The 23,052-nt window shown below is 51.4% G+C and overlaps 1 protein-coding gene across 4 annotated transcripts in view; it reads left to right on the top strand.

Moving 5' to 3' along the window:
• The window catches only part of Bcl11b (BAF chromatin remodeling complex subunit BCL11B), a 90,779-nt gene that overhangs the window by 19,469 nt on the left and 48,258 nt on the right, over positions 1-23,052 (top strand). For 2 of the 4 annotated variants that reach the window (XM_013112234.3, XM_005068345.4), the window contains exon 3: positions 18,794-19,009. The exons of the other annotated variants lie outside the window; for them this stretch is intronic. In XM_013112234.3, the coding sequence (XP_012967688.1) occupies positions 18,794-19,009 (216 nt within the window). The remainder of the gene's footprint in view (positions 1-18,793; positions 19,010-23,052) is intronic. 4 annotated transcript variants of the gene reach the window in all.

The following is a 23,052-nucleotide window of genomic DNA, read 5'->3' on the forward strand; positions in this document are numbered from 1 at the left end:
AAGATTAGTTAAATCCATGTATATTGTGGCACGGATTATCTCTTTTTATTATTAAATCATGACAACTAATTATTAGTTCCAGCTGCAGTGAGGAACAGGCCCGTGTTCTGTCTGAGGAGCCATAGCCCTGGGTGAACACTGCCTGTGAACTGACCTCAGGGCTCAGGAGGGTCTGCTGGGAGGCCCAGAGGAAAGTCCCCCTGGGTCCTCCTCGCCGTACTAGATGGCTTTCTTGGGATTTCTCGCTTAATTTTTAAACCTCCAAATAGGTGTTTCTAATCCTGTACTGAGTCCAGGTTTGGAAGGTTCTTGGAGAAGTTAAGGAACTTGCCCATAGTCACATAGCGAAGGGGAGTCAGGCCTGGTTGGCCTGGCCAGCTTGCATAGGCTTTCAGGGAGAGGAATTGCGTCAGTTGCCTGGCAGACCTGGGGTAGCAGGCAACGCCTCTGTAGCCCATCTGACCTGATAGTTGAAACCCACGCTTAAGTCTGGATGTAGTCAGGAATTCCAGGCCTCCAAAACTTGACCCTTGCATGTGAAGGCTTTGGAGAGGCAGGCAGCAGCCAAGCAAGCTGTGAGATTTGAAAGATGTGGATTTCCATGGGCCTGGGTTGGAATATTATTTTTTTTCACTCACGAAAATTATTTGTTTTATTTTATACTCATTGTCACTGTTGTTTGTAACCCCCAAATACCAATCATTTGCTTTCTTTTGTGGAACTGTGGGCTTGAGCAAGTACTAGTTGTTTAGTTCTGCCTGTACAACTGGATGGTCTGCTTCTTCCCAGGTCGGATGGTTTACTGTAAAATTTACTTGATGTTGTGTGACTGTACACTCAGCCCCTGGACCAGAAGCTGTTGTTATAGGGCTGCTCAGAGGAAGGCTGGCCTCAGGTGCTATGGAAGACCTGGCAGTGTCACCACAGACTTGGTGGCTTGTCTGGAGTTAGCTCTCATGCTCCCCAGTCAGGATAGGTGGCACTTTGCTAGCCATCACTGCCCAGCCGTGAGGCTCGGGGCCAGCTATCTCCCCAGAGGTCCCACTTCACCTGTGGCTGGGGTGAGCTTCTACATGGCAGGAGACAGAGGCTCCCGAACTGTCCAGACCACAGCAGTGCCAAGAACAGACACCACCCCAGTTCTGAGCTGTAGTCCAAATTTTTGCTGGGTTAAAAAGAACAAAGCAAAACATTGGTCTCTAGAAGGGTATCTCCCGGCCCCTCCCCTGCCCTGTTAGGTGTGTGGGGTCTTTATTTGCTAGATGGCATATTGGCCTATTCTTGCAGCAGCAGCTTGAGCAAGGGGGAGAGAGGAGGAAGCAACTTGGCTTTGAGGGAGAATTCAGCCACATTCAGTCTGTTACTGGTTTTTTTGTTTGTTTGTTTGTTTGACAGTAGTTTTCAATTGACTTGAGTTTTTTAGCGTGTGTGTGTGTGTGTGTGTGTGTGTGTGTGTGTGTGTGTGTGTTGGACAGCGTTTGTTGATGAAGTTGTTAGCCTCATGCAAACCTAGGGAGATGTGTCCGTGGCTATGCAAAGTAGACCGCGTGGCCTGCACTCCTGTCCCCCTGGGGTTATCTTTTCACTGGAGGTTGAGGTTTTCCTCGGTGGATTTTTAATTTGATGCATGTGCCACTATTTCCAAGGGCCTTGTAAAGATTAACCCTCCATGTAATCCCATGACCTTATATGGTAGGTGTTAGCCTAAACCCCACTTTACAGAAGGGAAAACAAGCAGAGATGTGGCCATATTTGAATCTTGGTTCCATCTGCTATCTCCACCCTCTGAATGCTGTCAATTAGCTGCTACTTTCGTTTTGTAGGAGAGGCAGCAGAGGCAAAGGCAGGGAGTGCCGAGTCTGTGGGTGTTTCCCTGGAGCCTGCCTCCTGCCCCCTGCCCCGGAAGGAGTCTTCTCTAGGCCATCTCCTCCTGTAGGACTCTTTTGAGATTTTACTGTGGTAGGTACAGGCTCTCTGCTCCTAGCTGGGCAACGGGTGCTGTCTACTGGGGCCCATTCTGAGAGGAAGTGGAACCTGTAGGACATAACTGTGATTAAGTGTCCACCATTGGCTGTGGCTGCCCCAACTGTAGGATGGTAACCAGCAGGTGGCTTCCTGGGTCCAGGGAGGGAAGAGTCAGGCTGAGTGACTGGCAGGGATCTCAGACCTGGAAGGTCTATTCTTGCTGTGTGATCTTGAACTGGCCCCTTCCCACTCTGGTTCCCCATCTTCTAAGCTAAAATGTGAGAAGGGGTGTTAGGTGGGACCCTCAGCTTCCCATCTAAGCCCTTCCTACCCAGTCACCTGGGCTTGACTCATTTACATATAGGACTGGGAAGCAAGTCTCCCTGAAGAATTGACTGTTGAAAATGAAGACCACTGATGGGGGGGGCGGTCCTGGGGAGGGAATTGCTGAGAGGGAAAGGCTGGACTTTCTGGCAGGCCACAGGTCCCTAGTGGCATTTCTTTGTGGCTTCCCATACAGCCAGCATACCTGGCCCCGGTTCTAATGGTGAAAGACTCCACTCGTGACGTAGACCTGAGGTGAGCTGTTCAAATGTGCTTCCCAAGTCCCAAACAGCCGCACCTAAAGATGTGTGCTCATAGCTGCCACCCATGGGCTAGAGCCAGGGTGCAGTTTCTGAGGGTGTTGTCAGTGTGGACACAGCTTTGAAGGGGCAGACAACCGTGGGCGTAGGTATCAGGGATAAAATGGCTGCATCCCCAGTGTCTGGTTTGTGCTCCCAGTGAAGGCACAAACGGATCCCAGTTAGCGTCCTGCAAGAATAAACTTGGTTACCCTTGAACTATCTGAGTGGTCCCGTTTCAGCTTTTCCAAGACAGACCCGATTTCTGCAGAGGGTTAAGAGTCCAGTTAGGGATGGGCCCTTGAGGATGGAGGGCAGGGTATGGATTCTTCTCCCTTAAAAGCAAATAGAACACCCCCCTTGTCCCTTTCCCCTTCAGCAAATGGCTGGAAAACCGTTGTGGGGTCCTAGACCAGAATTTAAGTTCTTTCTTGGAGCCAGAGCGGGGTCTGCTCCCACCCCCACCTTAGTTCAAAGCTAGCCAATTAAGAGACCTAAACAGTGCGGTCTTCTCCGCATCACTGCCTTGTAAAACTTTCCCCCAAAACCAGGCAGTCGGCTTTATTCGCTGGGAAGGGGAAACAAAGGCATGTAATTTTCCTGACCTGGCCTTTGCTTTGGGGAAAATGGGAAAGAATGTCATTTTCGTAAACAGTCTCTCGAGCTGGGCCGCAAAGGAGGCCCGCGCCTCGGGTCGGAGTCTGTGTACCGCAGCGCAGGGGTCTGGACAGTGGCCCGTGGTTGCGGTGGTCTCTAAGGTTTCGGGGTGTTTTGAGGCTTGTAGTGGGGACCTGGGGGGTGGGGGTGGACATCAAAATCTTCCCGACTCTGACACTGAATCTCCTCTCAGGCTCTTGGCACAAGGCACCACTAATGCAATTTCCCATGCACCCGGGCGGTGCAACTTGCAAGAATCATCTCCTTTCCCGCCTCTAGCGGCCAGCAGCCCCTCCCCCCACCGGGCCTCTGGCCTTCTCCTAGGCTCCCGAGAGAGGGGGCTGGGACTGCGCTCATCCGGCCTGGTCCACGTGATGTGCACCTCAGATCCTGCCTCCTTGGAGGGCACTCTGAAGTTTGGGTCCATTGACGCCAGTTCAATCAGCGTGAGAGAGAGAACACAATGGCTTCCCCCCCAAAGCTGGCCGCACAGTGATTTGGCCGGGTGCACGGTGTCGTTTGGACACCCACAGCTCGGTGACTGTACCCAGGCCTCTCTGGCTGCGGATGACTCTCCCCAGACCCACTAGGGTCTGCTCCCTGTCTCCGCCGCGACGCTCCCGGGCCTTGGGATGCGCCGGGTCCTCCTCCGGCCACTCCTGTCAGCCCTCCCCGCCATGCACGTTGATTGTGCCCTGGGCAGGAGGCCGAGGGGAGCCAGGTCCATGCATAATTCCGGGGCTTAATGGACCAGCTGCCCGCGCTGGGCGCAGGGCGGGCGGAGGCGCAGCTGACCTCGCCGGCGTCTGGCCTCGCGGGGCAGGCGCGCTCCTTTCTTCTCCTCCCGCTTCGGCCGGGTCGGAGGGGTGGGGGCTGGGCGAGTCGAAAGGCCACTCCATGGGGTGGATTCGTCCTTCGAGCACCCCCTCTTGCAACTTTTCCTTTGGGTTTCCGGGACTGTGCACCCAGTCGCAGCCGCCAGGGCCCGCTCCTGGAGGAGTTGCAGTGCGGGTTTCCGCGGCGCAGGCTGAAGTCCTAGATTTCATTCTTTTCTTTTATGTGCCCCTTCCCCTCGACACCCGCCTCCTCCACCCCGGCACCTTGGAGGCCCCCAGAGCCCAGCCGCAGTCCAGCAAGCAAGCTCCTGGCTCCGAGCCAGACCCTTTCCCGGGCTTGCAGGAGAGGGATGGGGGCGGAGACCCAAGGTCAAGGGCGGGGAGGCCTCCGGCTTTGGGGCCCTTTGTGCACGGGATGCCCCTCCTCCACTGCTAGCCGCCCCCCCCCATCCCCTCTCTGCCCAGAATGAGTGCACCAAGTCGAGTGACCCCTGGCTTGGGGAATTGCAATTCAGAACCCCTGGGAGGCTGCCCGTGGTCTCTTCCCCTAAGCCTCCAAGGCGAATGGCAGACCTCCCAGCCGGTGTGACTTTTGCTCTGGGTCCTGAGGCTGCCCAGGGACCCTCTCTCATTTGCCGCTCAGAAGGGATCTTAAGCTCACCTTGTCCTAACGATCCAGGTGGGCCCCAGTCCCTTCATGTATGCTTGAGCTCCTGCCGGACAGCCAGGCCTGCCCCAAAGTGGGAGAGTGGGGAAGGATCTTGGGATTGTGACTTTGAAACACTCTGGGACAAAAGTTTTCCCAATTGGGTGGGAATGGAACCCTCCGTGGAATGGGGCAGAAGGTACGAGATTCTTGAGAATGGAGTAAACCCCTCCTCAACTCCTGCTAATTCTCTTACCTGCCCCAAAGAGAATTTGTATGCAAATTGTCACCTTGCTAGAATTCCGGTACTCACACTGTGTCTAAAAACTGGCCCCATTGTTGAAGCTCTCCAAGAGGCCCTTACAAACGGTGGTGGTATCAACCAATAAGCTTTTAGTTGTTGTTCGAGACAGGGTTTCTCTGTGTAACAGCCCTGGCTGTCTTGGAACATGCTCAGTAGACCAGGCTGGCCTGAAACTCAGAGATAAATCTGCTTCTGCCTCCCTAGGGCAGGATTAAAGGTGAGCCACATCAAGCTGGGTCTCAACCAATAAACGCCTAAGAAAACTGTCAAGCATTCTTCTAGAACTGGCACTCCTAAAATAAACATGTGTGTTGTTTGCCTGTGGAAGATGAGGCGTTTGCCTTTACTGGGACATCTCCTCCAACCTAGGATTGGGCCCATTATTCAGAAATAGGTGTGAGCTAGACAGAATAAATATGCGTTAGAACAATAAAGCAAGGTGCTTTTAAAAATGTGTGTTCATGGGTCCTTGGGCCTGACCTCTCTGGGCTTTGTGTCAACAATGTCTTTCTGGCGTTTTGAGAAAGAGTTGGTCTTCAAAAGAAAAAGAAAAAAAAAACAAAACTCAAAACTTTTAGCTAACTCCAACTTCGAGCAACTGGCTTTTCTGGTGGTGTCTGAAGGTACTTGTCAATTTATTTGAAAAGCCTTGGGGAGCAGCAAGTTGTTCCCAGGAGCAGAAACCTGCCCGTCGTGGACAGGAAGGGTTTCTCTCTGCCTGAACTTGCTCTTGGATTTTTTAGACGTCCATTTATGTCAGTTCCAACAAGATAGAAACTGCCTTTGGATATCTGTAAATAAGGGTAAAGTTCACAACCTTGTCCTCAGAATGGGCTGGAACAAAAGGCAGGATCTGTGTTTGATTAATATCTATGTACCTGGGTTTCCTTACACAATGAAAGATGAAATACCGTGTGTGTGTGTGTGTGTGTGTGTGTGTGTGTGTGTGTGTGTGTGTCCATCCCAGCTCTGCATTCAAAAGAGACGAACATTTTAGTGTCTTTGGAGGCTAGGTCTGTGAGAGGATGTGAGAGGCTACGTCTGTGAGAGGATGTGAGAGGCTACGTCTGTGAGAGGCTAGGTCTGTGAGAGGCTAGGTCTGTGAGAGGATGTGAGAAGCTAGGTCTGTGAGAGGATGTGAGAGGCTACGTCTGTGAGAGGCTAGGTCTGTGAGAGGATGGTCTGTTCATGCTTTGCTTGTGGGACAAATGTCCTGGGATTGGTTGGCTTAATGCCCATCACCCGAAGAAGAAAGCTAATTTTTTTTACTTACGTTTTTCTTATTTTGACAACTTGAAAGTGATTTTAAAAATTATGCCTGTCCGCCCCCCCACCCAGATTTGAGCTAAGGCTCAGGGCAATGTAGTGGAAGATTTTCCTCTAGGACCTGGCATCCAACTCCCCCCCCCCATCCTTCCCCACCTTCTCCACCATCCTTTGGGGAAGGACATGTAGATCTTTCATGACTGGGTACCAGAGTGACACAGGGTTGCCTGGCTATGTGGCTCTGAGCCCTGGGCTGTGTCCTCAGGGCACAGGTGGCGTTGCTTGGCTTTGCTCTGGAGCAGCGTGTGGGAGGTGTGCATGGAAATGGCCCTCTGTCAGCTGGGTGCTGCGGCTGTTCCATAGCTTCAGGGGCGGAGGAAGCCGGCTGCCGTGCCACTGCCCGGCACTTTCATTTCTGCTGCTTGGAGAAACCTCCACGTTCTCGTAGGATTTCCCACAGCGTCTCCTCCCTCAGTGGCACCTGCGTCCCGCTTGGGCGTTTGGTAAATATTTGCTGTGGTTGAAGCATCAGGCGCCACCCTAGGGCTTAGGCACTGGGCTGAAGACTGGAGCCTCAGTGGGCGCTTGCATCTGTAGAATGGAGACATAGACAGGAGTTTAAGCCGGTGGTGGATTGAAGCTGTGGTTGATTTCGTCGTAGACTCCGTACCGGCGAGACTGTCATTGTTTGGGCCCTGGGGGCGGGGTGACTAATTTGCAAAGAGGAAAGGAATCCAACAGCTGCTTGTATATATAGGACGTTGTTTTAATGCAACGAGGAAGCATTTGGGGGCTTTTGGGGAGGAGGCTTGCAGTATACCGCTAGGAAACGCCCCTCACCCATCTCCATTCACTTTGGAGGCCCGTATGTACTGCCCCCCCACTCCAGCTCCTTATTGTTGGGGAACGTCACATGATTCACCATCCTCATATCTATTGCTGCCACTGTTGCCCTTGACCTGAACAACCCAGAAAGGCCCTTTCCTGCCCTGATACTAACTTCTGGCCATGGAAGTGTGGGGAGTAAGTTGGGGGTGGATGGGGAGTGCGTGTTGGGGGATGGGCTGTAGACTGGACTTGGGAGGGAAGCATACAGCAGGATGCCTTTAAGTCTTGCTCAATGCAGGTGAAGAGGGAATGCTGGTCAGCCCGGTGAGGAAACTCTCCTTTCTCTTTCTCTGCCTCCTCTCAAAGCTCATAGAAATTGGCATCTGCACCCATCCTGCACACAGCTGGCGGCTATGAAATGGTACCTTCACTAGGGAGATTCAGACCTCCAGTGGCCTGCGGGGGCCAACGTTTTATCTTTTTTTTTTTTAATTCCAAGAGGTTTGGCTTCTTTTCCCTCTGCAAACGCTGGGTGACCTGAATTCGAGTTTTAATAATAACCTCTTGCTGGACCCAAAGCCTCCAGGCTAGTCCTGCTCTTTAGGCATACTGACCTTGCTGTGTATTTGCAGTATTTGCCAGCTTGGGCTTGGGTTTGGGACATGGTGGGTGCTTGCACTCTCATCTTCCCTTCGGGGACCTTGGCAGAGCCCTTGTTCCAGCCTCTGAGCTGGAGAGGGGTGGGGACCACAGATGGATGAGGGCTGGATCACAGTGTAGGCTCTCAGCCAGGTGTGTGGTACTCTGTAATTGAATACAGACCCGAGTGAGTTCCATTCGGGCATGCAAGGATGGGCAAGGGAGGTATCGAGGTCCTCCCTCCCTCCCCTCTGCCCCCTCCCTCCTTCTCCCCCCCCCCGCTGAACCTGGAATCTCAAATTTTCCCGACTCCAGACTCCATCGTGCCCAAATGCTTCGTGGAAAAGCCAGGGAACAGCAGAGATCCTAGGAGCCCGTGCACATTCTGTTTGCACAGGAATGCTCTCGCATCTTTTGTTAGTGGCAGATACTTAATTAACCTGCAGATTAGGGCTGCCTCCTTTCTCGACACATGCATGCATTTTGGGGGAGAATATTCTTGTCCTGCTCAAACTCCAACCGGAACCTCTCAGGAGCCTCCCCGGGGAGCTATGACCTCTTCTCTCCCTCTTGTCTTCCCAGTTTTCCCCTTCCTGTTCCTCCTACCCACCCTTCCCTTAAACCCAAGTGAGCTTGGAGCCGAGTGGAGGACAGGCAGGCGTGTTACACACAGCTAAATAAATCATGTTTACGCTTGGCGTTCTTGGTAGTGAAAAAGCTGTTGGCTGTTTCCACTTCCTTATTTCTCAGCATTGCTTCCTACCTGTTTTTGAGTACATGCCCAGAAATAGTAGTTTTGTCAAATGAGGGGATAATGCCAGCCAGCCTTTTCTGCTGCCAAGGAAGCTGCTGGATTTTGCAAAACAGAGTGACGTTTTTTAGTGACACTGATTTCCTCCCCCCTCAAAGAAATTAGGGTGTGGAATAAGGGGTATTAAAAATGCAGATAGAGAAGGAGAGGGGAAAAAAAGCTTTCTGGCTTTGCTCAGGGCTTATAGCAAGCAGGGTTAGAGAAGGAAGGTCTGGATTTTTTTGTTGTTCTTGGTGGCTTCTCCCAGGGCGGCAGGCAGCCCTAGGAGGTGCAGAGGCTCTTCTGGGCCCTGAGAACCGAGTCAGATTCCTTCTTTTTGGTTGGGAGACATTCTTTTCTCAGATTTGGAGATAGGTGCAATGATCCCCTTTTCCTTTCCTTCTTTCTGTTCACCTTTTGGGTCTGTTTAGTTCCAGAGACCTCCTGCATAGTGCCTGCTGCATTTTTCCTCTGAGGTACCAGTGATGGATCTCACCCTGGGCTGCGGTGGTGGGGACATGTTGGGACCCAACTGACACTGTACGGTCTGAGCCATGCAGCCTTCCCACCTCTGCGTTTCACTCATGATGTTTTGGGGGCGTCTGAAAAAGTCACTTCCATGTTGAGTTCTCCCTGCCAGGCAGAGGACTTCCCGGGTGATTACAGCCAAGTGCAGGCTTTTGGATTAAAAAAAAAAAAGTAAAGATACGGTTTTAAAAACAAGTGAATGGTAGACAAACACGTTGCTCCTGGAGGAAGGCGAGACCCGTGTTCTCTGAAGGAAGGTTCCTTCAGGAATTCTGTCCAGGGTCCAGCATGTCAGCCCTGCTGCAAAGATAGCCAGGGAAAAAAAAATCACAATAAAATCAAAGTAGGCGTGCTACGAATTTCCACAATTTCTAATGGGAATACTCTGTAGTAGAGTTGATATTTCCACCGAGGGCTGCACTGGCAGCATCTTTAATTACACTAAACAGTGGCATAAGCCTAGGTTGAATGTAAACCTCCGCTATGGCCACCGCCGTGAGCCTGCTAGATTGACTCCTAAGCATCAGTGTTGTCCGTGTTAACATGATAAGCATCCTTATTAAATTAATCACACCAAGTGTTAATTTCTACATATTTTGTTGTGTACACAACCCACATCACCTCTGGTGTGTTAGGAGATGAAAATGGATTTCACGGGATGGGAGGGGGAGAAAAAAAGTAAGAAGGTGACTGTCAGTGCTTGGTCCTCCTCAGTCCCCCTTGAAAAGGAAACGGGTGATTTCCTTTTCTTTTTTTTTCCATTTTTTTTGTTGCCACCAAATGCTACTAGGCTGCAAAGCAGGCTCACAATATGTATGCTAAATGCCATCTACATACAGAAAACTGAGGTAAAGGGACTACTTGGTTGAAAGTAATTACAGGCCTGCTCAGTTCTCCAGTCAGTGACATTTCTGACTTAGCTTAGAAACATAACGAGACAGAAAGATCCTGTCCTTATGTGAGGCAAAGCATTCAGCCCTGGCATTCCGTGTCCATTCGAAAAAGGTACAAAGAGATGAAAGGATGGGGGGGGGTGTGATAATCGTCAACTAAATCTAGAGGGAGCCGATTTTTTAAAGTTATAATAGGGGAGATCAATTGCTTATAACTAACACATGCAATAAAACAAAACATGCATTGAAGAGCTAGCAAGGACCCTCTTTATATTTGATTTATTTTGAACTTTCTTTAAACCAAGTACACTTCTATTCCGTCCGAAACCAGAAAAGGCTCTGACCCAGAGGCCATGAGTCTGCTGCTGTCCCGGTGGAGTTTTGCGGTCCCTTCTGCAGAAGGGCAGCTGTGCTGACTCTCCTCACCCGGGCAGCTGCATGCTCCATGCCTTGAGCTGGAGTCGCAGCACTCACCGCTGGGCTTTTCTTTCTTTCTTTCTTTCTTTCTTTCTTTTTTTGTTCTTTTTAGCAGCCTGTGCTGTTTTCCTATCCTGTTCTCTGGGATTCTCACAGTTCAGAATTCTGTCTCCCTTCTATTTACTGTCTTGAGTTTTCCCTGGGGGTAGGGATGGGGTGAGGGGTGGTGCTCAAGCAGGATCCTGGGTTGGGGCTTCTGGTACCTTCTAACCTAATGACTTCCTGAGCTGAGCAGTTTCAAACATATTTTCTGCAGGATCAGATTTTGGACAAGGGTCAAGTTCAGTGTTTTCAGGTGATTGGTGTCAGGCCCAGTGGATGATGTCTGGGAGGATAAAGATGTGCTTCGTTTAAAACTCCCAGGAGGCCCCAAGTCTGGCAATTCATTTCCTCGGTTATTTCCCTCTTGTTCTCACTATGGATCCCCCTCCCCCACCCTTCGATTCCCGAGCTGCAAATGAAAGGAAACCTGGGGGACCTATATGATGTGTGACTGAGCTTGTGGTTTGAGTCTGGCCCTAAGTTTTATCTGCAAAAGGACTGAATTGTCCTGACCCCTAGGTCTCAATTTTTTTCATTCTTGGAATGCAAACCATGTCCTCAGCTGTTGACTTCCATTTGTAGGCAGTATCTCCATGGACTGTGATTCCCGTGGACACAAGGTTGTTGTGGAGGCAAAGCAAGACATTTCTCAAGAAGTGACTGACTTGTAGTGGAGGGCAGAATCTGATAGCGGCTGACACAGCTCGTAGCTTTTGGCTAAAAGGCCCAAGCTGGGAAACAGGGATTTCCTCTGCTAAGCATTGGCTATTTCTGTGGGTAGGATTTAGAGTATCTTTTCAGATCCAGGTATGTTTTGGACCTTGTAGGCTCCAGGTAGACAGATGGCTTAACCTGTCCATGTTCTGACACAGGTGTGTGTGTGTGTGTGTGTCTGTGTGTGTGTGCGAGCAGTGGCGTGTGCTCATGGTACGTGCTCGCATCTCTCATCTCTCTCTGTGTGTCGTAGATGTTTTCACATACGTTTTCCTAGCTAGTCAAACACATGGCCTCCCCCTCTGGTGTCCCTAGATCATGCCGTTCCCAGAATCCTGGACCCTAGTTTGGTGGGCTGTGCCTGCCAGGATCACAGCTGAGGATTCTGTTTGCTCTTGCTAAAGCTACCAGACTCTGTCGGCAGGTGATGGTGGTCTACTTGCGTTCCAGCAGTTCCGGAGAACTCTAGGCTTCAAGTTTCCCCCGTGGGTGCCCATCTGGGGCCTGGAATGGTGAGGCCCAAACAATCGGCCAGCTCTTGCACCTTTCCCTAGAGGATGCTTCAGGGCCATTTCGATATCGTAGTGTTACCCATACTACCCTCCCCTCTGCCTCTGGATCCTTTGGGGAAGCTGTTGGAAGATTCTGGAACAAGTGGTGTAGCCTCACCTGTCTTTGGCTCTGGGTAGAGAGGGTTTCAGCAACCCCATGTCTGGAGGAAGTTAGGGCTGGCAGCCGTTGAAAAAAGGTGGTTCTGGATCCTGGGAAGCCGTGTGGCTGTGGACCTGCTTCTGATTGCTAGACGCGGCTGCCCAGCAGGATGCTCTCCTTTCCAAGGCTGGCAGGAGGCAGAAGGCAGGTTTTGGTGTGCAGTTGGAGGGTACAACCCTTTCTCTGCCCCCCTTAGCCCTTCCCTGGAATGCCTGTCAGGGAGTGAAAACAGTGATGCTCTTTGGCAGATGCAGGAATGCCGGATGAGGGAGGAGCTTGGAGGAAGGCAATCTGGCTCCGGATCTGAAAGGTGTGCTGTGCTCTGCTAGGGTGATCGAGCCTTTCCACGCTGGGTGTAGGAAAGCTGTCCAGCTGTGCACGTGGGGCTGTGAGTGGTGTCCCTGGGTAGTCATTTCAGGAAAAGGCAGTAACGGCGGTTTTAGGCTCAGTCACAGGCAGTTGCCTGCGTTCCTTCAGGCTGTGGCCAGCCATGTTCTTCTCTGCCCTGGGCACCCACAGCATTTTTCTCACAGTTCTGTCCTAAGCGGGTTAGGGAAGTGAGATACGCCCCTTCACCCGCATCCAACATTCAGTCAGCCTGCAGACACCTGCCAGGCCACTCGCCCACCCTTGAGAAAGAAGGGCAGGGGGTGGGTTTGAATTTTGTGTTTACATCTTCCATGTGAAGGCCTGGCAGAAACTCTGTAAGCACAGCTGTGAGACCCCATTTCCTGGGGAGACCCCATCCCTGTCAGCCAGAGACTGGAGACCTACAGTGTGATGGCTATCACCCTGCTGTGACAAGAGGGGCAGGTGACTCACACTGAGGATTAGAAGTGAGAGGTGGACTCTTCATGGAGGTCAGTTATCTGCTGTGGGGCAGTGAGCCTGGTCACCCTCTCACTGGCTGGCTCCCTGGCTCTGTCCAGGAGGCCTGGCCTGGCCTTCTAGGTTTCACGGCAATTGACAGGGTTTGTTAGAGGCCTCGGGTTTTCTTTCCTGCTTTGTTTTAGCATTACCATTTATTTCTTACAATGAGAGAACAAAAGAATTTACTTGTTGAGTTTTGCTCCCCAGACTTGGGGAGCCCTGACAGTGAGTGACAGTGGTTTCCTTAGAATCATTTGTATTTGTCCTATCTCAATTACTCCCTCCCCCTAAAAAAAGAAACGAGTGGGGGAGAGACTAGCCATGGCAGGCCCAGGCCTTGTCTGGTGAGCTACCCAGACCTGTCTTCATTAAGGTGCCACTCCACCCCTTTAAGGTAGGAAATTGCCAAAATGGATGTCATTGGCTGCTAATTAGATGAATTTTAACTGCAGGATCATCTTACCAGCTAATACTGTTATTATGCGCTTCCGTGTGAACCCATGGTGGAGCTGGTTTGAGCTCAGCCTCCACAGCCGTCCAGCTGAGTTGGGTTTTTGAGTTTCTTCTCCGTGGCAGCTGGCTTCCCCCACTCCCACTTTCTGTGTTTGGAGCAGGGCTAGCGAGAGGAGATTCTGAGATGCCCAGACTGTGGGCTCCAGTGTCCCTCCTCCCCAGATGTCAGGGTGGCCCCCCAATCCTTGGGCCTCTCGACTAGCCCAGAGGCTGCGTATTATGGCCTGTGTGCCTGTGTAGGCTCTGAGCAGGCGCTGGCTCTTCAAGGGTAATCTGGTTTCACCTCCATCTTCTCTCTCTACTAAACCGGAAAAAGAATCTTAATTTCCTGTCAGGCTGGGAGGGGGCGGGCTAGAATCAGGATAATAATTCTAAAATATGAGCAATGCGTTTGGTTACGTTATTTTTCTCTACCCCCTTAATACGCAGCATTTTTTATCATCCTTAAGACAAAGTAGCTGGCAAAATATTTAAGTGATCAGAAACAAATGTTTTTATTTGCCTGCGTGCGAATTGGGTTATCTGCCTATCTTGTTTATGAAATTTGGGGCTGCCTCTCCCGCACAGTATGCTCGCCTCTCGAATCTTCCCCGGCTCCCATTTCCATATTTCTGCGTGCTTGTTCTTTGTTAATCACTTGGCAAGCGCTTATTTGAATATTAAAAATTTCTTTAATCATCAAACGCAGGAGCACAGCCTCATGAATATTCATATTCTCCCCCTCCTCAGACTGGATTCTAGTTCATTACCCTGCAGTAAAAGCCAAACAGCCATCAATCGCCCTCATTACTGGCTCTGGCGTTTTGATTGGCTGCCTGCTGCCCATAGCTTTTTTTTTTCTTTTTCTTTTAAATTTCCCTTCTCCTATGAGCTGTCTTATACCTGCCAACAACTTAAAAAAAAATCAACAATGCAAGAATAAATTTCTCTGGTTGAAAACAACTTAGCAAACTTGTCAAACAGCCCTTGTAGCTTGCTGGTCCCTCCCCAGACACTAGGACTGCGTATCTCTCTCCACAGTCCTCCTGGCCCATCCTAGCCCCCCCTCCCCAACAACAAACAAACAAACAACAACAGAAACCCCACCAAAAACAGGGCAAAAAAAGCGAGGGGGGGGGAAGAGATAGAATTAAATAAATAAATAAAAAGAGAAACTTGAGCCTCAGAGATGAATATTTGTCAAGAGAGTTGACGTAAGTTTCATTTGCATAATGACTTTGTACTTCTGCATTAATAAAATTTGCATATGAAGCCATGTTAATTACTCCTGATCATGCTTTTTGCATTCATGCATAGTAATTTTCTCCGACTTGTGAGAATTAATGTCTTGGCACGAGGGGGGGGGCGGGGGAAGGGGCGCGGGGACTGTCAGGTTCCCTCGCCAGAGTCCCTCGCTCACACGCGCTGGCGTGGCTGTCTGTCTCCTTCTTTGATCTCTGACTCATTTCTGCACTATCAGTAGGAGTTCTCGCCTTTAAAAAAATGTATCTGTTGAAAGGCACCAGTAGGGAGAAAAATAGACCTCTCCGTATGGTGTGTGCCAGGCCACCTCTCGGGCTAGGAACATGGGATCTGCCACCTCCCGGTTACAGAGTGGGTGACCCCAGGACTCTGCACCAGGAAGGCTGCACTGGGAAGATTTGGTTCTTCTCAACCCGGACTGGGCGGTTCCAGGCATTTTGTGTGTGTACACGTTCCTGTCGGTGGGCGTGTCACTGGTTAGTGAGCATGTGCAGGGCACGGAGCCCAGCATCTGCAGGGACTGCTTGCAAGGGAGGTAGGCTTCAGGCCCCCTCTGAGTATTTCATCCCCACGAAGGCATTAACAGTGATCTTGCCCCCTGTTTGGGTTTTAGCAAACATACCAGACACCTTTTGGGAAGATTTTCTGGGTATTCCTTCATAGGTGGCCCAAATACCAAGTAGGCTGTCTAACCTTGATTTTGGAGCCTCGTTTCCACATGTTTGAAAGGGCCAATAAATATATCCCTACCCCATTGGAAGACTTTACGCCATGGCATAATACAAGTGTCAATTTTTTATTTCTTTCCTCCTAGTTAAAACGTACTTTTGTGATAAAAATTTGAGTCAGCTAGGGTTTCATTATTAGCCGCTCGGATTCTAGAAGCTGAGATAGTAGCTACATCCCTCTGCCACACACTGCTCTGTTTGGACTGGCTTAGACGGCAAAAGAAAGCGTCTTTTTCAGGGAAATCAAAACTCGTATTGTGCATGTTGCTATTGTGTTTGTGTATGCGTGATGAATGTGTGTAGGTATGTGTACTGTGTGTGGCACACGGGTGGAGCTCAGAGACAATTTTGTAGATTAGTTCTCCCTTCTGCCCTTATGTGGGTTCTGGGGGGGAACCCTAACCTGCTGAACTGTCTCATGGGCCCACATCTTCTGTTCATGATTTTGGAAGTGCTGGGAATGGAACCCGAGACCTTACATATTCTAAGAAAGCGTTAACACTGAACTCCAGCCCAGAGGGCTTGGGGGCTGGGGAGAAGGTGTCTTGTGGAGGCTTATAGGGTGTTTCCCAACTGCAAGAGTTAGGGTGCTCGGTGTGAGAATGGTATAGAGGGAGAACATGGGAAGCTCCAGGCTGGAGATAAGCGAGGTTTCCGAGTAAGCATAGGAGTGACTGTGTTTACTAGGTGACTGCCTCCGGCTGCATGTGGTCCTGGCAATCCATTTAAAAACATAGACAGACAAAGTGACCACCTCAGGTCTTATGCTAGGAATTGGCTGAGGAGGAATTTGAACTCTAAACCCCGTCAGTCTTTCTTCTTTCTCTGTTCCTGTCTAGCCCTCTTCATACTCCCCCCGCCCACCCCGTCGAGGCTGACATCCTCTGTGTGCATCAGATGCATAGCTTGTTAGCAGGTCTCGGGAGGTCAGCATCCCTCCCAGCGGAAGGCTGAGGCTGGGAAGTAGGCAGGGCCAGGCCCAGAGACATGGTGTTGACCATATTTTCTTTCACATCAAGGTTCGCATATTGTGAAACGTACTCAGTCTGTCCCATTTGTAACTCTGGGTTATGTACAGTGTCACACACCCATCAGTACTGTTTAATTATCACCCCCCCCAAGACCCATCACCCAGGCACCCTCAGTTTCCATCCTCCCCCCCCAGCCCCTGGTAATCACGACTCAGTCTTCATGGATTTGCCTGCCCAGGAGCTCACCAGAGAATTATAGGATGGTGGTTTCCCACTCAGCTTTTGTGGGAGCTGGATTGCAGAGGTGCGTCTGTGTGCAAAGCTCAGATGTAAGCAGGGTCTAGAGAGGACTTCCTGTGGGGCAGAGGTTGCTCTAACAGTCCCATAGGGACCCCACGCCTTCCTGTCCTTGGAGCAGGTAGACTTCAAGGAGGTTATCCTAACTGATGAGACCCTGTCTAGCCAGGGTGTTATCACCGGGTGGGGACGTGTGACTTCATCTTGACAGACCCTGGGACAGCTCCAGTGACATCCTTCCAGACTATGGTAGCATCATGTTTCCTTTCTGCTCCTTGGCCACTTTTCCCATCAGAGTCAACTCTGAGGAGCGCCTGTTGGCATCTCGGCCGTGACACATGGTGCTGGTCGAGTTGTGGCCCTTTGTAGAACCCAGAAGTCTTTTGTTTTCATGCATGGATGCGCTGAAGTCTGGGGTGGTGCTCAGTCTTCCTCCACCCCCACATACAAGGTACCCTGGTCACTCTACCTCAGCTGCAGCCCTGGGGGGGGGGGAGGAGCAAAAGCAGGCTTTGGAGACACATCATGTCCCTCCTCTCAAGCCTCAGTGTCCCCCTGTGGAGTGGGAGGTGGTCCTCCCTGTGAAGCATGGTGGCTCTCCTGTACTTAGTGATGGCTTCTGGTGATCCTGAGCGCTCCATGATCTAAAAGGAGGACCTACACAGGGGTTCAAGGCCATTGGTGGGTAGGGTGAAGTACAGTGTTTAATGCAATGGTCATCGAGGTCAGCACTGGCCTTGCATGGGAACTAAGTGATACCAACCTCAGACTGTCCTTTCTTGAGTCTCATAAGAAAACGGTAGTGTGGCTTTCTGCTCTATGTTTTGTACTGGAACCATTCTTGGGCTTATCAGTCACGCCCTTCTGGGGCTGTGCCAGCTGAGAAACATCTGGGCTCTTGGGCTCTTGTATGAATATATGGCTATCTCAGCGGAATCCAGCAGTGTCAGTGCTGGCATTGGCCTCTTGGCTGGACATCAGCGAGCTCCAAGCTAGGGAAGCTTCTCCAATGCCCCAGCACCTTTATTCTGTATTGACACGTTGGCGGTGAGATTTTGAGGAGGTCTGTAACTGCTAAGGCTTGCTGTTTTCTGTGGCTGTGGCCGTTGTTTGGGTCTGTGTAATGGGTGTCCTCCGTCCTTGTGCTCAGGGGCATCTTAGAAAGCTGGATTGGAGAAGACCCGACAGGGTCCTGGCTCCCAGTGGGCTTGCACGGTTCTGTGGTTCTCCTGGGAGGCGGGAGTTCCCTGTGGTGGCTGTGGAGTCTGCAGATGCCCACCTGTGAAGGTCTGCAGGTGCCAGGGGGTGAGGCTTGGACCTCCCCCGCGGAGCTGGTGAGGCTTAGCTGCCCATCATCTTGTTGGTGTTTTCTTGTCTCTCTGATGCTTCTCTGCTCAATTATTTACCCAGGGAATTTGGGCTTCTTCACTTGTGGTTTTGGCAAGGGCTTCACACAAATGTTTGCCCTGGTGGTCTCTTAACCATGTAAGATAAACGGCCAAATCAAATGCAGGCCTTGCTGGCAGTGGATTCTCACTGTGGGGCTGGGTAGAGGCAAGGCAGCATTCCCCCGCTCCCCGCAGCTCTCCTGTTCATTGCTGTCACGCTGTCAGATGAGGGAGCGGGGACTCCTGAGACAAGGTGAAGACATTATGAGGGGTCTGGGCCGTGCTAGGTTTCTTGTGGCAGGTGAATGAGGAGGAGGAGGTCAGGGCATCTTGTGAGCCTCTGGAACTTGGGAGCTGCTTGACAAGGGTCTGGAGAGAGGTTCCAGTCGATCAGCTAGGCAGGGGCTGAGCAGTGTCCAGACCCTTAGACATAGACTTGAGGTGGCTCAGACCTGTCCAAAAAGCCTACACTGATAAAATTACAGCATCCTGCCTCTTACAAAAAGGGGCTGCTCAAATTTTTAGGTAACAAATCCTCAGTTGATACCTGCTCTAGTTTGTTCCTAAAGACCCCGCCGAGGGAATCCTAACGGGAGTTGGGGCCCTGAGAGACCTTCTGTGTCCTAAGCCCCTGCACTAAGCCCCTAAAGGTAGGGTCCCTCAGAAACACTCTGGCAGCTGCAGGTGTAGCCCCTGCTAATGTCCCCTGTGCACCCTGACCCCTTCTCCGTCGCTGGTGCCCCAGTTGCCAACCCTCTTGGAGGCTGTACTGTAGCCCCGTTGACCCGGGCCCCCTCCTTTGCCCCAAGCCTCTTGTACAGTCCAGGGCCCAACTGACCAGTCTTTTCTATTGTTTTTTCTCCAGGGCCGTGCAGGCCTGCCCAGCTGCCATCGATGGCCCCCATAGCTGCCTCCTCTTCCCACCCTCCCACATCCGTGATTACTTCACCTCTGCGTGCCCTGGGCGCTCTCCCACCCTGCTTCCCGCTGCCTTGCTGTGGCGCACGCCCCGTCTCGGGCGACGGGACTCAGGGTGAGGGTCAGATGGAGGCTCCCTTTGGATGCCAGTGTCAGTTGTCAGGTAATGGAGCCGCTGCGGTGGGGGAGGCGGGCTCCCGGGATGGCGGGCTGTGCCCCGGGCAGAGCTGGGAACCCAAGGTGGGGTCCCAGGGGAGATGCACCCCTCCACGCTCAGAAAGCTTTTTTGGGGGATGGCAGCGGAAGTGGCAAAGGAAGTCAATGGAACTGTAAACCCGTGCCGGTTCCTAGGGGTCAGAGGGGTATCACCCTCTTGCCTCCCTCCAACCCCAAATTCTGAGAGTCTCGCTCCCAGAATGCACTGCCCAACCTCCGAGTTTCATCTCTTGGGGCTGTTTAGCTAAAGTTTAATTGGATAACACTTAACATCTGAGGTTTTCTTCTGCCCCTTGCCTCTGCCACCCACCCCAGACAAGGGTAGGAGAGGATTCCTGGGTTGTCTGTGTACAGTGTTGGAGCCGTTCAAAGTGCTGACTTTCTCTTTGGGACAATGTGTTGCCCATTAACTTAGAGGGAAGAAAAAAAAAAAGTCGTCCCAAAGAGGAGCCTTTTAAAAAAAGCTGTGGCCACGGGTAGCAGCGAAACATTGTGGGCGTCTGGGGTGGAGACTGTGAAGGTTGGTAGCTCGGGGCAGACCCCAGACCTGCTCAGTTCCCTTGGCTGCTGCGGCTGCTCTTGTTGCTCAGTGGAGCTGCAGGTTACACAGAGGGCATCCACAGACAGGTGGTGACAGGGCCTCCATTGCCCCCCTGCTCTGTCTCCCCACAAACACAGACTTCTGTGGCCTAGGGTCCCCACGAGGTCGAGGGGAGAAGGCCCTCCCTGCAACCTCATGCTGGGGCCTGGTTTGCAACACACTGTGGCTTCGGGAGCCAGGATGCTGACACAGACTCACGTGGCGAGCAGCTGTGGCCTGGTTTCCGTGGCCAGGACCAGGAAGGGAGAGGGTGGCTTCAGCGCTGGGGCACATTCAGTCTGTCCCTGCTTCATTGCCAGGCACGCTGCAAGCCTTCTCTTGACGCAAGCTGTGAAAAGGAAACTATTCTTCTTGGGCATGTTTTGCTCTTCATCGACACTGTCTCAGGAACCTCTCTTATCGTAGCGTTGGCTTTGCACAAGGCAGCAAGTAGCCACGGCGCCAGGGCAAGACCTCCCTGCCAGTGGGGTGGTCTGCAGCCTTTGGTACCCCCCCCCCATACTCCTACCATGACAGGTGGTTATGTCATTGGATCTGACATCCAGGAGCAGGCGTTCTGGTTCCTTCTGGGCTTACGTCTCGAGTGTGTAAAACAGAGACCAAAATCTCTTAAGGAAGAGATGAACAGCTTGCAAGGCTTCTCTTCCTGGCCAACCTGGTCCCCAAAGCAACCGAGGCTTCATGCAGCTTGGAAGATCTGTTTTGGGAATCTTCGGTAGACCCCGTTGTTCACCAAGCTTGGAGTGCCTGCTGGTCTGGGCAGCTGCCCTGTTCTCTGGATCCCTGTAATGTGTGCTGCAGCCTTGCTGCCTGTATCCACTTAGGGGGAGCTGCACTTTCAAAGATCAGCCCGAGCGTTTATGGCTGGATTCGGTCAAGTTCTGCGTGTAGAAACGCGATCTCTTTGTCTTGCACGCCACTGGGGTGTGCTTACCCCTCCCCTGGCCCTCCTTAGGAGCTGCCAGAGAGGAGGACTGAGTTGCCTTTGATTGGGCTCTCCTGGTACCTTTGTGCCAAGTGTGGAGCATGAGCCCTTCCTGTCACCATTTCACAGATGAGTGAGAAGGGCAGAGGCTGGGAGGCCATGGCCGAGCCCTGTTCCAGCATTGGGGTTAGTCCTGGGGATTAGTTCATCTAGCCGCATGACCTCTGCCTGGGCCCATTGGAGGACAGACAAGGTCTGCAGGGCGTTGGCAGGCAGGGGAGCCTGCTGTCAGTCACTTGTGTTACTTGTTTTCTTAGTGTAGCTGTCTGTCGTGTACTAGGCATGTGTGTGTGGGCCTAGGCTTTACTTTCCAACTTCACAGGTGAGCTTCAGAGCCCCGAGGTCTCACAGCTCAGACTCGCTCATCCCTTAGCTGGCTGTAGGTCCTTAGGCACACAGGGCGTGTGCAGACACAGGCAGAGCCAAGTACGCGGGTCCCTTGCAGCTTACAGTGTGGGCGCAGAGGCTGATGGGAGGGACGGAAGATCACAGAGAGGAAGTGGCTCTCATCTGTCACCTTCTCCACTTGTAGCATGGAGGCCACCATGGACTTCAGGGCTCTGTGCCATCCTGTCCATGTGTGGAGACTGCCGTGCTGCGGAAGGGAGGAGCAGCGAGGGTCTGAGCCCTGGGACATCTTTAGGAGCCAGCTTCTCAGGGACCCGCTGTTTGTCTTTCTTATTGCTTGTTTTCCTGTATCCAGTGCTGTTCTCAGCCATTGTTCTGCCTTGTTAACTTAGCCTGCATCAGACTGCTCTGCTGTGCTGTATTTTCTGATAAATTTTGACACATTCAAGTGTCCTCTTCCAGTGGGTTTTGTCCCTTCGGTTCTGTTTCTGGCACTGGGCTGTTTGCTGAAGTGTTTTTTAGTGCCTGTTTAATTAGTAGCTGCAGAGGAGGCATAAAATTGCCGGGGACCCTCGAGGAAGGAGGGGCCATAAAGGCCGAACACTGCGGTACTCAGTGCGTTCTGTCCCTTTCCTGATCGGGCCGCTTTGAACCTATCTCTTCAAATTAACTCAGGAGGCCTGAGCTTCACACAGGTTAATTGCATGCCCATGAACACACTCTTGGTTATTTATAGAAGATTTCATAGGAGAGAAAACTACCCAGATACACCCAGGCCCTGCTGGGATCCCTCACCCATGCTTCCCTGGGATGCTTACAGCCGGGAGAAGGGACACAGGGGCCTATTACTCTGTGGATCCCACAGCGGTCCCATATGGCTTAGGGTCAAGATGCTCTTGGCAACTGAAAAATCTTCTGTCATTTACCAAGGTGGCTGTGTCATCAAGAGCCTCAGCCTATTGCTCTTCCCAGAGGCCTTGAACATGTCATTGTCCCTCCTAAAACAAACAAACAAGAAAACCAGAAACCTCCCCATGTTGAAAAGCAAGGCTCTGTGCATAGATCTGTGGACTAGAATGGTTGGGCTTTTGTGGGTCTGGGCCCATCTAGGGTCCCAAGGCAGAATCGGAGGATACTCAGTGACAAGTGAAAGTTACTGAAAGCTACATCATGCCCTCAATCCTTCCCCGCTCTGGCATAATGAGCCAAGAGTGGCCTTTACAATGTATCAGGCATGTGGCCACACCCAAACCATTCCCTGTCTCCTCTGCTCCTCCATGTTTTTCATCTGTGGGATGGGCATAAGAGTAGGGCATGCTCTACTGCTGTCCGGAGGATTTTTATGGAGGTCATCTAGGGCAGCAATTGAGAACAACTCTTTGTATGTTACAGGCCTCACAGACGGCATGAGTCATACCCAAGCAGAAGGGGTTTCACAACCTGATGGTGTTGAGTATCTGGCACCCGGTGGGAGCTTCCTTCAGACTGCATCCCTGCTTTCCTTGCTTAAAAGCATTTAGCCTCTTGGCTAGCTCCATCATGCACCGGCGTTAGGAGGTGGAACGGGAACTGGGAGACTTCATTGCATATTTAGAAGCTGTAAATGGTCATCAGCCAGAGTGATTAATGCATGTGCTTGGCGAAGTTCAAGGTCTCACGCAAGAACACACAGCACCCAGGCTCAGGGAAGTGGAAGTGTTTGGATTTAATAGAGGGAGTCAGTTGCAGTCATTAGTATATGCTGAAATCACAGGGCAATCTTGTAAAGTTAAATTCAATTTACTTTTCTACTGAAATTGTGCTTGCTGTGTTATTTAACTAGTCTGGGGTTTCTTGGCATGGGTTAAAGGGACAATAAAGATAAAAGAATACCTGTAAGTAAATAGTAGGGTTTAGCAGTAGAATCTGTCGTTTTTCTCCTCCTTCAATTATATCCCAGTGTTCGTTTTGTGTTGGTTTTTATAACTGGAACCCTCCAATGGGATGCCTAGGATCAGACCACCCTAGCTGTGGAGGCTTGATGCAATTAATACAGTCTGTCTGGAAAGTGGCCTTA

This window comes from Mesocricetus auratus, unplaced genomic scaffold (genome assembly GCF_017639785.1).
Source record: "Mesocricetus auratus isolate SY011 unplaced genomic scaffold, BCM_Maur_2.0 Super-Scaffold_15014, whole genome shotgun sequence".
Lineage (NCBI taxonomy): Eukaryota > Metazoa > Chordata > Mammalia > Rodentia > Cricetidae > Mesocricetus > Mesocricetus auratus.